At 38.4% G+C, this 14,602-nt stretch overlaps 1 protein-coding gene across 1 annotated transcript; it reads right to left on the bottom strand.

Moving 5' to 3' along the window:
* Positions 1-2,820: 2,820 nt before the first annotated feature.
* LOC146004869 (uncharacterized) lies at positions 2,821-3,525 on the bottom strand. The gene has a single exon (XM_083143896.1). The coding sequence runs from the start codon at positions 3,523-3,525 to the stop codon at positions 2,821-2,823; it is 705 nt and encodes a 234-aa protein (XP_083000022.1).
* Positions 3,526-14,602: the final 11,077 nt, after the last annotated feature.

Genomic DNA, 14,602 nt, shown 5'->3' with positions numbered 1-14,602 from the left:
AATTGAAACTGCTTGATTTTAGGTGCTGCGCGTGAACACATTCTTTTTACATGTTGTGAAAAGGATAAACTTTTATCTAGGTGCATACCGAGATATTTTAGAGATTCACATGGTTTTATATTGAAATTTCCTATTTTAATGTTGTCAATTAGCGTATTGTTATTATTTTCACTGGATAGTATTAATACTTGCGTCTTAGACTCGTTCACTTTCAACATGTTAGATTGATACCACTCAAGAACTTCGGGCATATTTTCCTCAATATTTGCAATTACTTTTTCTAATTTGCTTGACGCGCAGTACAGGAGGCAGTCATCTGCGTACAAATATAATTCAAACCCAAATTCCCTGTCTGCGATGTCATTCACAAACATGTTAAACAGTTTAGGACCTAGAATAGATCCCTGTGGTACACCGAAAGATACATTTACACGGTTTGAAATCGAGTTGCCTACTTTTGTGTCGATACTCCTATTCCATAAATAACTTTCGATCCAGTTGCATGCAAGGGCAGAGAAATTAAATTGCTGATGTAATTTCTGTATTAATAAATTTGGTTGAACACTGTCGAATGCTTTACTGATATCTAGAGAAATAATGCCAATGTATTGCTTCCCTTTACGATCTAATATATTTCTCCAGTTATGTATCAGTTCGTGCACGAGTAATTCTGTCGAGCGATTTTTTCTAAAAGCAAACTGTCTATCTGTCAGTAGATTGTTAGAATGTAAGTATTGTTCTAATTGCTTGTCTATTACCTTTTCAAGAATCCTGCTTAATGAGGAAGTAATTGATATGGGGCGATAATTATTAACTTGCGTCGGGGACCCCCCTTTAAATATAGGTGTGACCCTTGCGTGTTTCCAAGTGTTAGGAAAGATTCCGCTTTTTAAGGATGAATTAATTATATCTGTGAGAGGTTCGACAATCCATGGGGCGAGTAGATATATTATGCGATTACTTATTTCATTGAAATCTGGACCTTTTCTGACGTTAAGTTTTTGAAGAATTTTCATAACGTCATCACTTGAGACGGGCTTAAAACTGAAGCTGGTTTCTTGATATTTAGCGTCTTTTTCATTTTGTTTGCTACTTTCATTTTTCTTCGCCCTTAAATTGTTAGTGAATGTGTTGGATATTGACTTACCGACGTTAGCAAAGTGGTCATTGAGGACGTTCGACACCCTCGCATCTTCCGTAATTGTTTCATTGTTATGTTCAATAGATGCGATGGATTGGCTTTTGCTATCATTTCCAGTTAAGAACCTGAAAATCTTGAATTTGTTATTGCCTGAATATTTATCGGAATAGATCTGCGTAAGGATATAATTTCTTTTCGCATCTTTTACTGTTTTTGTTACATAGTTCCTTATGGTCTTATATTGTTCCCACGTGTAATTATTATTATTATTTGGACTACGTGCGCGCTTAAACATCCGGTTCTTGAGTGATATCAATCTAAGAAGACCGCCAGTGATCCAGGGACGCTTGTTGCCCGTAACACGAAACGTTTTTATTGGCGCATAGACATCCAGAGCTTCGGTTATTAATGACTGCAAATATGTCACCTTATCGTTTATATCCGACATCATTGTTGTTTTGTGAAAGGGTAGATAAGAACAATGATCAACGAACTGTTGTTCAGGGAAATTTTTAAAAGAACGCTTAGTTACGAGTATTCTTGGAGATCTTTGTGGCCTTAGGTTAATTGAGGTGTATATCAGAAAATGATCGCTTAAATCATGCATTACTACGGCGGATTTATCATGCAATTCTTTCTTGTTGGTAAAAATGTGATCTATGAGACTCTCACTCGTGTCGGTGACGCGTGTCGGCAGGCGAACGAGCTGCTTGAACCCCGCTGATTCCATCGTATCGAAAAATGCATTGTCCGCTGCAGTTGGTTTCATGACGTCATGATTTGTATCCCCAACGAGAACCGAAGCGTGGCAAGCCGGAAATGACTGCAAAATATTTTCTAGTTTTTCATTAAAAGTGACGGGGGCCTTGGGATGTCTATATACGCATCCTAGAATTAAAGGTTTGTCATTCTGTTTGAGTTTTAAAGACACCCACAATCCTTCAATGTCTACATCTGACACAGAATATATAAGTTCCGATATTACAGCTGTTTTTACGTAAACAATAATACCTCCCCCTTGCTTAGGATAGTCTCGATCAAGTCTGTACATTTTGAACCCTTCAATTTCAACGTGTTTGTCTGGAATGGAATCATCGAGCCAAGTCTCGGTGATTGCAACGCAAGTGAAGTTTATTATATGGAAGCTGCGATTTCATCTATTTTGTTCTTTATGCGGTTAATATTGACGTGGCCCACCGTGATATTTTCTGCGTTTTCGGGGAAAGCAAGGTCTTCTACGTGCGGATACAAGTTTGCAAGGAATCTCCGGTTTGCCACGCTCAGCCTGTGTAACGTCACGGGGGGTGGCGGCTCATTGCCAGGCGGGGAGGGAGGAAAACTATTTACAGCCCCAGCATTGTGGTCTCGACCTTGGCCTCGGGGGGAAGGGAGAGAGTGACCATTCTTGCAAATATCAGGGAACATCTTTCAGGGGTGTCCAACGAACTATCTGGCACTGACACTGCACATTGACCTCTTGCCTTCCTACATTTGAAACAACGAAACTCATTATTAATAAAATGACTGAAAAAAATATAATATATGTGAGACAAAAATTAAATTAATTAAAGAAGAAAGGTAAAACTAAAAAATATAAGATTCAGAAGCACATGATTGAAGTGAGTGAATGATTACGGTGGTTAATATATGCAACGAGTGCCAACCGAGGGCAGAGTTTGTCATTTTCCATACTTGTTTAGGTCATCCAGGCTGTCTACTTTAACTGTGGCGTTGTTGTGTAGTGCCAGGATGTTGCCATCCGAAGTCCACACGCGTTGAAAAGTTCCACTATTTCTTACCTGGTGAAACAGCTGCAGGTTTTGCCGGGTGAGGTTTTCCGTGATGGAAACGTGGGGTGCGGAATCCTTCAGGATCTTCTTCTTCTGAAGCACCAACCGACGAGTCCTGTAGGACACGAAACGCACGATCAGCGCCCTGCTCCTCCCGTCGCGCCGCTTCGCTCCCAGGCGGTGGCATCTCTGGATCTGGGATGCATCGACGGGAACCTGCACCTTGTCCCGGAGGATGTCCAGCACCTTCACCTCGCAGTTCTCTCCCTCAGATTCACCCACGCCATGGATCACGAGGTTCAGTCTTCTGTCATATTGTTCGATCGAGTTTATATGCGACTGTAATGTACTCACCGTCGACCTAAGAGCTTTGATTTCGGCATCGTATTTCTCCGTTGTTTTACAAACGGCTTCCTCCACCGCCTCGGCTATCATTTGAGTCAGGGAACTCTTGATTAGCGACTGAACCTTGTCGCTAACAAAGGCCAGGGCTATCCTCTCGTCCAGATCCCCCAGTTGAGAGTTCAGTTCTTTGGCAACAACCCTTTCCATCGTGCTCTCGATTCTGTTCCATTCACCTTTTGTGATGCCCATGTTGCGCGAAAAATATTAATGCACAAACACTTAAACACTTAAACACTCAAACACCGATGGCTGCTCCTGCAAAGATTTGCATGAACAAAAAAAATCACGTTCACTGCAGCACAACGTTCACTCCCTTCAGAAAATCACTTCACCACATTTTGTTCACCCCTGCACGCGGAGCTAAGGAAAAACACGTCCGTCCTCTACGAACTCTAGGTCGTTAGACCTAGACCTAACCATATTTCTCATGCTTACTGTGCGGTGCCGGGTAATCCAGAAAATTGTTAAATATATGAGATGCTTGGGTCCCCCTTTTTCTATATGCTCTCCAGAATTGAAAATTTTGAAAAGATCAAATGTTTGACACTCTATTTGTCCAAATGATGGACGGAGGAAAAATCTGAAATTTGCACCACAGTGAGAACTCTTCAGACTCAACATAATATTAAAATTTGGTGGTGTTTTTCTGAATAAGAAAAAAAATTAAGATTAAATTTTCTAAAAAAATAGCAACTTCACAATACTAAATGAAGCACGTGTGGAACTGGGAAATGAAGACAAAAGATAATACATTTTAAACGTAGACTTCTTAAAAATGTATATTAAATATGAAACTATGTATTAAATAAAGATACAGGGTAAGTCAAAAGTTGTGAAGCACCCGAATATTTTTAAAAGACTTTGAGGGAAAAGTTTCAAATCATTATCATTATATATCAGATTTTTTTTGTATATTTGACTCTGTAACCATATCTCTCCTCCTCGGAAGGAATCATTTTGAACTCAAGGGTACAGTTTCACATCGAAGTATTCCTAGAGGTTCGAATTGACAACTTCAAAACTACAAATCTGCAAGGACATCCATTGGATATCCACAATGCCCAGTACAAGATAACAATTTCTGGACATAATTGTTTTTATATATAAAGAAAGTCTAATGTTGTGGATATGCAATATAAATTCATACCTTTTTCAAAATGAATATTAATAATTTACATCCATTTCATTTTTTTAACATTAAAAATGGATTTGAATATAATTTATGTAACTATTGCTCAAATTGAATATTTTATGATGTGCCAGCATTTAAATCATTATATATCACTTTTCAACATGAGCACTTTATGATTTGTTCGATTACGTGGGAGGAGCGCACGTGAGATCAGCGCACAGCAAGATTTGGTGGGACTAGCGCATAGGATCTCAAGGTGTTAGTGGGATTAGCGCACACTATGATTTTATCAATAAGAACCTTCACTCGCACTTTTCTTTCCAGACTTGGGACTGGACAACTTGTAGATTAATACACGATGGTGGTTTAAAGGTTCTTCTATCAGCAGCTTCTATTACAGCTTCGTCAACATTTCAGAACGATCTTCAATCAAGGTTTACAACGTACGACAGAGAATTGAGGCAACGAAAATATGTTCAGTTTCAACATATTTGTCTAAAATTGTTCTTATACATCTGTCGGTTTCAATATACTATTTTCTTTTCTTGCGACCTGGAATGTCTAGGTCTTTAGCTATAATTTTTTGCGCTCATCTCCTCAGCGTCTTCCATCAGTTTCTGAATGAGGAAATAAACATTTGGTTTATGTATTCCCACCATCTTATTTAACTTGTTATTCCAACTTTCTACAGGGTTGTTTGTCCTGTGTCTTTGTCTATAAACATTCCACATGGTTTTCGGCAAAGAAGCATTGTCCAGCCATTGATCTACGAAATAGTTAATAAACTCCACCAGCTTTTCATTCTGGGGAGTGATCTGCATGATGTAAACCCACGCTTCGTCAATTTTTTCAGGTGGTATCAAGGCTAAAGCTGGCCACATACGACATATTTTCCTAATATCTTCATTTTCCTTATATATTGTGGCTAGACCTATGTTTTGTATATGACGTCAAAGGCATTGATTAAAATGGTAATTACAACCTGATACTGATGCTTGAGGAAACACTTCTCTTATTGCTTTTATTACTGCCATCTTAAAGCCTGCTTTAACATGCTGCGGCGTCCAACCACAATGTTTGAGCGCAGTAAACAACTGCATATATATATATAGACTTATTTTTATCTTCTAGTAACACATAAACGGCTGGCCAAATGTTTGTTTCCTCTTCGGAACTTCCTGCATCAGCATGAATTGAATAAATTTACTCAAACTGTTTCGGACAAGTTTTGAATGTTCCGTCAAGGTAGAAAGAATCACAAGATGTTAATAATTTCTTGCCACTGTTACTTGCAAACACCAGACATTTCTTTTCGTTGTCCACTGTCAGGTCAAGCATAAGGAAGCTCGTCCCGTCGGAAAGTCTCAAAACATTTTCATCCAAGGAGAACTAACAATCGGATTTTGGGTTGTCCCCAGTGTTTTCCTACATCTTTCACACAAAGAGGTTTTTACGTTATCATATTTTGGAATTTCAGTAACTAGTTCCTAACCTCTATTCGTCAATTTCACAAATTCTTGTTTGTAGACGACGTTAACTGGCGTAGACCGTTTCTCCCTTGCTCTTTTCCTGCATACAGACATGGTTTTCACAACTTCCAAATCTGCAACATTCGGAACACACTGATGAGGTTTTCTTTCCAAAACGTCGTTGTTTAATGTTGTCTTTAGTGATCCCTTGCACTTCATTCGGCGTTTCTTTACACATCTCCAGTAGATAACATTTTCAGTCTTACGGCCAACGCGATACTGATGTCCGTCCAGTAAGATACAAGGTTTACCCTTGGCACTGGTAATAACTTTCATTGCGCATTCACCTGCAAGGAAATAAAGAAGAACATTTGAATGTGCGCTTCACCCACGATCTTTTTGTCTCTGTGCGCTCCTCCCAGGTGCGCTCCTCCCACGTGCGCTTCTCCCACGACACCATTTCTTCAGGAATGAAGTAAGTTTTATGTTCAGTTATTTGAATCATAACCATTCCATCGCTGTTGCGTTGCAATTAAAGGTTTGATCCTCGGTGGGGACATTACACGGAGGTTCGAATTCCACTCTAAACTTTAATTTCATTCTCGATTTACATTTCTGAACATAAAATCAACTTCAATTAAAATATTGAAAACACAAAGTCATATATTTCGCTGGTAAGGATCCATTGTCTGGTCCACGCAACTGTGCATTTGGTTAAAATTAGTCTTTAAGTTAGTATTGACGAAATAATCAAGATTACGTGAGGTAGTAATAGAGAGAGAGAGAGTAACAAAATGATAATTTTCTCTAATTATCAGTTTTCAGTCTACTACAGTAGATCCTCTATGTTCAATTCCATCTTGTGAATATATAGGCAAGTGCTTTCGTTATATTCAGTGTACGGTGTTTCTGCATATGAAGCATAAATAGGAAGTCTTTCAGAATTGTAAGTTAGTACATTCTTGGGTAAGCCATACGAGGGCAAGTGAGTACGTTCTTGGGTAACCCATACGAGGGCTCGTGTTAAACAACGTCCTGATGCTATCCTTGATAAATCTAAATCAATCTAAGTCTAATCCCAGAAATGTTTTCTTGTACAAATTTTATGTAACAATAATACCCATAATGACTTACGGTAGTGCAGTTAAATCACAGGTCTATCTCTGAAAGGCTTTACAAGGTCCAAATCATGTCTAATAAATATCCAGATTAGGTTCAGTTGTAGTCCAGAATATATAATGTCTTATCTACAGCATATCTGAACCAAATTAGAGCTTCGCGTATAAAATTAATCGTCGAAAAGTGAATCACAAATATCAATAACACATCCAAAAATGAATTCAATGCATTATATATGCATCCAAGAGTTCTTCACTCCAGAGCTTCGCCACAAATATCCAAGGTACGTCTAATGCTTTAAAAAATTTCACTCCATGTTCTTTTAAAATATTCGGGTGATTCACAACTTTTGACTCACCGTGTATCTGCATATAATACGTAGTTTCATATTTAATATACATTTTTAAGAAGTCTACGTTTCAAATGTATTTCTTTTGTCTTGGAGTTACTTTATTTCCCAGTTCCACACGTGCTTCATTTAGTGTTGTGAAGTAGCTATTTTTGGGAAAATGTAATCTTAATTTACAGTATTTTTATTATTCGGAAAAACACCTTCACCAAATTTTAATATTACGTTTAGTCTGCAAATTTTAGATTTTTCCTCCGTCCCCCATTTGGAGATATAGGGCGTCAAACTTTTGATTTCTTTTTTCAAAATTTTCAATTTTGGAGAGCTTATAGAAAAAAGGGGGCCCCAACCATCTCATATGTTTAACAATTTTCTAGCTTACCCGGCACCACACAATAAGCATGAGAAATATGGTTAAGGTGTTTGGTCCCCTTCATGGATATTTTGTGGCCCAAAGATGAGAAGGTATGAAAAAAATCAGTAGAATAGGTGTGTTTCACCTTGTAAACATTCGGAATATTTGAACCTTGTTTACGATAATATACTTTGTGCAATAGCTATTAGGTTGTTTAGGTCTAACAGGCACTCACGTTTATCCTAGAAGTTTCCGAGAAAGAACAGAAAGTGCAATTCACGGCACAGAATTTTCCGATTGTTCATTAGAATAAGCCGTCATGGCGAGAATAAATCGTTCGTGCCAACATTAATGAACCAAACAAACAGTACAGAGCGGTGGGGTGAACATTTCTTTTCAGGTAAGTTCATATACCGCATTTCTCTGTGAATTTTAGTACAAATAGATTGAACTGGTGATTTTAATCATACTTGCAAGTAACGTTTCCTTCTTATTGTTTTACACTCTGTAAAAAAAAAAAAATAGCATCACTGTATTCTTATTACGGATGTTGACAATTTTGTGTTTCGCATGCATGCATCTTTCCTGCACAACTTGAAATCAATTGATTGAAGCATTGGTCTGGTATCACTGCGTAGTGTGGTGTTATTCTTTTGTTGATTTAGTGTTTGGAGTGTCCGCTAGAGGGTGTTGCAATCAGTTACTGTTGCAAGGCTTTGTAATCAATTGTCAGGAATCTGTAAAACGATTGTTAGTAATGCAACTTGCTACGTGTTTTATATTGCAAACTAAATGTTCATTATTGACAATTTGCATACGTTATCATATTTGTGAAGTGTTCTGGTGGTGTAGTGTATTTGAGCGTGTTTTCTCGAAAAAGGTGGGCAGAAAGTGTGACATTTCACCCAGGGGGTGCTCGTTCGGCGGCGCAGATCGTATGCGCAGTTGTCCGTGGATGCATGACGTCATCATCGAAACACTCGGCACGGAAAAGGCTGGTTCCTTATGCAAATATTGAGAAATTTGACAACGATTATCTTCTAAAATATAGTAGCAAGGGAAAAGTTACAACTTTTACTGTTAAGATTCATCCTTTCTAATCAATTTATCACAAAGTTAATTCAAATGTGTAAAATGGTTTTCAAGAAATCGTGTTACGAAGGAACCCCTGTTTTGTTCTCTCCAGGCTTCCAATGTAAGGGAGTTTTAACTTAAGCGCGTTGGATTTCATTTTGCTCTATGTTTTGAAATAAGATTATTTTGTTCTTATCAACTCAAATCATGCCTAAATGCTATGGAAAGCTGTGAAAACTATTATCAGAAAACTAACGGAGGAAATCTAAAATATCACAGCTTGATTGATATAAAAAAATGCGGGATTGCTCATTTTTGTGAAAAAGGCATTGTGCGAGATCTAAAAGCAGAACTTTTTAATACTGTATGTAAATGTAAGGGTGTAATAAACGTGACTGCTTCCCAGGCGCGTATCCAAGGGGGGCTTAGGGGGCTCAACCCCCCGAAAGTTTTCGGTTTACACTAGATAAAATGCGATTTTTTGTTTCTTGTTGTATCAAATAAAATAATGTGACGTTAATTTAAGGAGAGAAATAACTATCGAGGCAAGACCGAGAATATTCTATAACCATGTTATTGGTAACAGCTTGTATCCAAGGTGGGAATCAGGGGGCTCAAGCCCCCCTTCAGAAAATTTTCAGATTACGCTAGATAAAATTAGGTTTCTTGCTTCTTGAATAATAAGGTGATAATTTGAGAGAGATAATTATCTAGGCAAGACGGAGAATGTTCTATAAGCCTGTTATTGTTAATAGCGCGTATCCAAGGTAGGGATCAGGTGGCTTGAGACTCCCCCCCCCCCGCTCCCCAAGGAAATTTTTCAGTTTGCACTGATAAAATTAGGTTTTTGACTTCTTGAATAATGTGACGATAATTTAAGAAGAGGAATAATTATCGAGACAAGACGGAGAATGTTCTATAACCCTATTATTGTTAATGGTACGTATGCAAGGTGGGGATCAGGGGTTCGAGCCCTCCCCCCGCCTTTAGGAAATTGTTTTGTTTACACTAGCTAAAATTACGTAGGTGTTTGGCTTCTTGAATAATGTGATAATAATTTGAGATATATAATTATCGACGCGAGACGGAGAATGTTCTATGACCCTGTTATTGTTAATAATGCGTATCCAAGGTGGGCATCAGGTGTCTCGAGCCCCCTCCACCAGGATATTTTTCAGTTTACACGAGATAAAATTAGGTTTTTGTCTTCTTCAATAATGTGACGATAATTTAAGGAGATAAATAATTATCGAGGCAAGACAGAAAATGTTCTATAACCCTGGTATTGTTTATAGCGCGTATCCAAGGTGGGGATCGTAACTCGTGCCCCCACCCCCACTAGGAAATTTTTCAGTTTACACTAGATAAAATTAGGTTTTTGTCTTCTTGAATAATGTGACGATAATTTTAGGAGAGAAATACTTATTAAGGCAAGACGGAGAATGTTCTATAACCCTGCTGTTGATAATATTGCACGTAAACTTTTCTCCCGCTTTCGGTGTTGTCGTAGCGAACTTGAACACTATGTAGAGACTTGTCAGCATTCGGAAGCTGCACAACAAAGGTAGCGCCACAGGTAGGGCGATTCGGATTCATTGTCATTTTTTATCTCTGGAAAGCGCGAGAGGGAACGTTCTTGAAAAAGAAAAGTAGTCGAACTACTGGCAATATTTACGAATCGTTTTATCTGCGGAACGTTTTAGAATATAATAAGGATATTAATACGCGGCTTTAATTTCCCGGTTGATCTGTACAACATAATAGGTGGAGACTTCAGAGGTAAGTATGACAATTCATACAGTCGATTAGTGATCAGTCAGTGTCCATTGGTTGCTTTATAAGTTCTAGTGATTCGAAAATGAAATGGACTAAATACCGTAAAGTAACGAAGTCTACTAATAGTTCCAGTTCGGTCCCAAAGCTAAAGACATTGACGACAGCGGAACTTCGAGTAGTGCTACGAGTAGTTCGGGTCGAAAGACTAAGAGATCGAAGGTCTCTCTCTCTCTCTCTCTCTCTCTCTAAAGTGAATATTTCGGCAGTATCGGGCTGGGCATTTGAGCGATTTATTAAAAAAGAAATAAGCTGCACAGATCAACTGAAAATCAAAGTTTTGAGTGATGATTTGGTTGTGCCCAGACCAAATTTTGTGTATGCAGTCCGAGAATTTCATGGCATAAAAAATACTTTTGTTTAAGGCTACTGGGTTCGACACACACTCAACAGACAATTTTGAACACTTGCGAGTGCTTAGGCATGAATATGAACAATTTGGTGGGTTTCGGATTTTATAAGAGCTGCAAACATGGGAGGACAAGACACATTAGTGGTGTTCAGGCTCGAATGAGAGAGAAATATTCGTGAACTGTCTGCGTCCAGTTCCCAGCACACCGTTTGAATCTCGCGTTGTCGAGTGGATTGTGCATTCCGTGCATGTGTAGCACCTTCGTAAAACACTTCTGGTACATAGATGTTTTGATGCCTGATGAGAACAAATGGACAAACACACATACTGAGATGGTTTCGGCACACAATGTTAATACATGGAAACAGAGGAGTTGAGTGGTAGAAAATGCCCCAATTTCACGCTCTGATTAAAATGACAGCCTTAAACAGTGGCGACGGTTTAGGAGATAGTTGTTCCCCATTTTTTTCCTCCACATTATCACACAATGGCCTCTTAATGCTTGCCCTCTTGCCCCCCCCCCCCTACATTTTGGAACCCAATTGCCACCACTGACCTTAACCATACAATTGTGATACTCCTTTAAAAAATGGTGTTCATTCTCGATATTTCAGATATATTAATAATTTTCATCACAACGTCTTGTAATAATTATTTGTTACTTCAATAACCACCTCGCAAATGTTTCTCGCATATTAAAACATAGATGCCATTTTCTGTTTATTTCCTTCTAATGCTGACCTCCGTGGCGAAGTGGTTAGCACAACGCTTTACGATGCCAAGGGCCCCCAGGTTCGAATCCCCGCCCGGGCGTGGGTCTACTTTCCTTTCTTCAATTTCATCATATCATCACGCATCCTCATCTTTGCGATTAGCCATATGTGACAGATAAGCGAAGTAAAATAAACTAAACCTATTAATCAATTTTTTTTAAAAAACTCTTTAATTCTTCTTTAGCATGCCACGTTTTTGTCAAAATTATATTACGATTTGTAAAATGACGAAATTCTAAAGGAGAACACGCAACTTCGTTGTATCGCATCGGTCAGAAAGTTTCAGGAATATGTATTTTCAAATTAAATTTTTTCACATGTACTTTGCCCCCTTTTAAAAGTAGGGCGTTTTCAATTATGTTACTAATCATTAAAAGGATGCCTCAATACCATCTTGAAGGATGACAATTATTATTTTCCTCCTCCTAAAAGTAATAATATACTTTCGCTCTCTGAATCTCCCATATAAATGCTAGGGGCCGTCTGCTTCAACCGAGCTCACTGCTTCTCCGGTGACGTCACGCGTTCGTGCAAGATCGGCAATCTTCGGATGGCTTTACCTAATCTCTATATACCTTGCATTTCACCATGTAAGCAAGGAATGGTTCTTGCTTTGCATATGGATGGTCATTCGCAGAGAGAAATTCGTCGACAACTTCAAATGCATCAATCCACAGTTAGCCTTAGCCTGCAAAAGCAACAAGAACATGGAAAATCATCACTGAGAAGTCACTGTGGCAGAAAGAAAAAGACATCATCTTGACTGGATCGTATGATAAAGGACATGGCACTGAAGAACAGATGAATGAGTTCACGCCAAATTGCACCTAAACTTCAAAATGAGGTGGGAGTTAACCTTACTCATGCTACTGTAGTATCCCGACTAAAGAAACGGGGTGTTTCTAAACACGTCCCACGTAAAAACCCCAGACTAACTGACGCACATGCAAAAGCTAGACGTGAGTGTGTCACACGTTATGGCGCATGGAATGATATAGATTGGGAACATGTGGTATTTTCTGATGAAAAACTATTTAAATTGCTGGGGAGTGACAGCTCAGTTAAACTGTGGATGCGGAAGGGAGAAGAACTTGCAAAATCTTGTATTTTAGAAACTCAAAAGTTTTGTGGCAGTGTTATGATTTGGGCAGGTTTCTCTGTAAAAGGGATTGGCAGGATGCATATTTGCACAGGGACCGTTAAGGCTGATCAATATCTGGAAATCCTGAATCGGAAAGTTTTACAAACTGCAGATCATTTTTCTGGACAGAATTTGGACTACTTTATTTTTCAAGACAATAATGCAACCTGTCACCGTACTCAGGTGGTGGATAACTGGTTTCCATGATATGAATATTGAAAGACTTTGGTGGCCGCCCAACTCTCCAGACATGAATCCTATAGAAAACCTGTGGGCTATGATGTGCAAAAAACTTGGTAATCAGACGTACAGGTCAAAAGAGGAACTTATGGCAGCAATTGTACATGTTTGGAATGAAATTGAGGTCGAATATTGTCAAAATCTCATTCATAGCATGCCTCGAAGGTTGGAAGCACTTAGGAAGGCCAGGGGTGGCCACACTAAGTACTAGTCAATGTATTTAATTTCTATCATTACAAATTGACATATCATGATGCATTTAAAACCTTTGTTCAATCTTTTTACTTGTAAAAATTGTCTTTGTGCGAAAACGTTCCACAACTATATTTGCAATAATTTTGTTATTAGTTCTGTAAAGTGCATTATGTACGTACCTATGACTTAAATAATAAAACTATATTGTACAGATATAGTGTTTTATATAATTGTTAGGAAAACAAATCGACAAGTCGAATTAAATCAATAAAACAACTGATAATTCACGAGCGAAATGCTGACGACCAAAAATAATGAAGTGATGCTATTTTTTTTTTTACAGAGTGTATTTGAGAGAAAGGTGTTGATAAGTTTGAGAATAAAAATGATAACATTCAAAGTTAAATTCATCTTGATAATTGCACGCTTGTACTTGAATATTTATATTTCATTCATTAACACAAACTCTTATTAATTGTTATCCTATTAACGAGAAAAGGTGCCGGTAGTAGGTTTTTCGTACAGTCAGAAGAAGCACTGCTTGATTAAAACATGTTAATGATATATCAAAGCATCTCAAATTGATTGATTTTTTGGTTTATTTTACTTCGTTTTTCTGCCATATTTGGCTAGTCGTGAAGATCAGTCATGCCCAGGCCGAGATTCGAATCCGGGACCCCTAGCATCGTAGTGCGCTGTGCTAACCACTCCGTCACTGAGGCTTGCATATCCCAAATTATTAAAGCAAGAAGTGAAAGTACTATTTTTGAACAACTCAACATTTGAAATTACTGTGCTTGAACAAACGTTAAAAGGAAACATAGAAGATAATGGCTGAGTCTTGGAATTTTCAGTTAATCTGTACTCAAGGTCGTCGATGACCACTTTCTCCCACCCCGAGCGGGAAACATAGGTTACTTACTGGATGTAAATATTTCAAGCGGAATCCGAACCACTAATAAATACGAACACAAACTGATTCCATGTAGCTGGTTCAAGTAAACACAGGTGAACTAGTTTGGTTTATTGATTGATTTAGTATATTTTACTTCGCGTTTTGTACCTCTTGGCTAATTTTCGAAGATGAGGATGAATGATGAAATGATGAAATTGATGAATGGACATTCACAAACAACCAAGCCCGAGCGGGATTCGAACCCTGAACCTTGGAGTCGCAGCGCGATGTGCTAATCACTTGGCAACAGGGTCCGGCACAGGTGAACTTGCACTGTAC

This window comes from Lepisma saccharinum, chromosome 22 (assembly GCF_977018435.1).
Source record: "Lepisma saccharinum chromosome 22, izLepSacc3.1, whole genome shotgun sequence".
Classification (NCBI taxonomy): domain Eukaryota; kingdom Metazoa; phylum Arthropoda; class Insecta; order Zygentoma; family Lepismatidae; genus Lepisma; species Lepisma saccharinum.
Note: the sequence above shows the minus strand (reverse complement) of the source record. Positions and strands in the feature narration are given on the sequence as shown.

Bases quoted from the DNA above. Each gene is read 5' to 3' on its own strand.
- LOC146004869 (XM_083143896.1), bottom strand. From the start codon at position 3,525: ATGGGCATCACAAAAGGTGAATGGAACAGAATCGAGAGCACGATGGAA.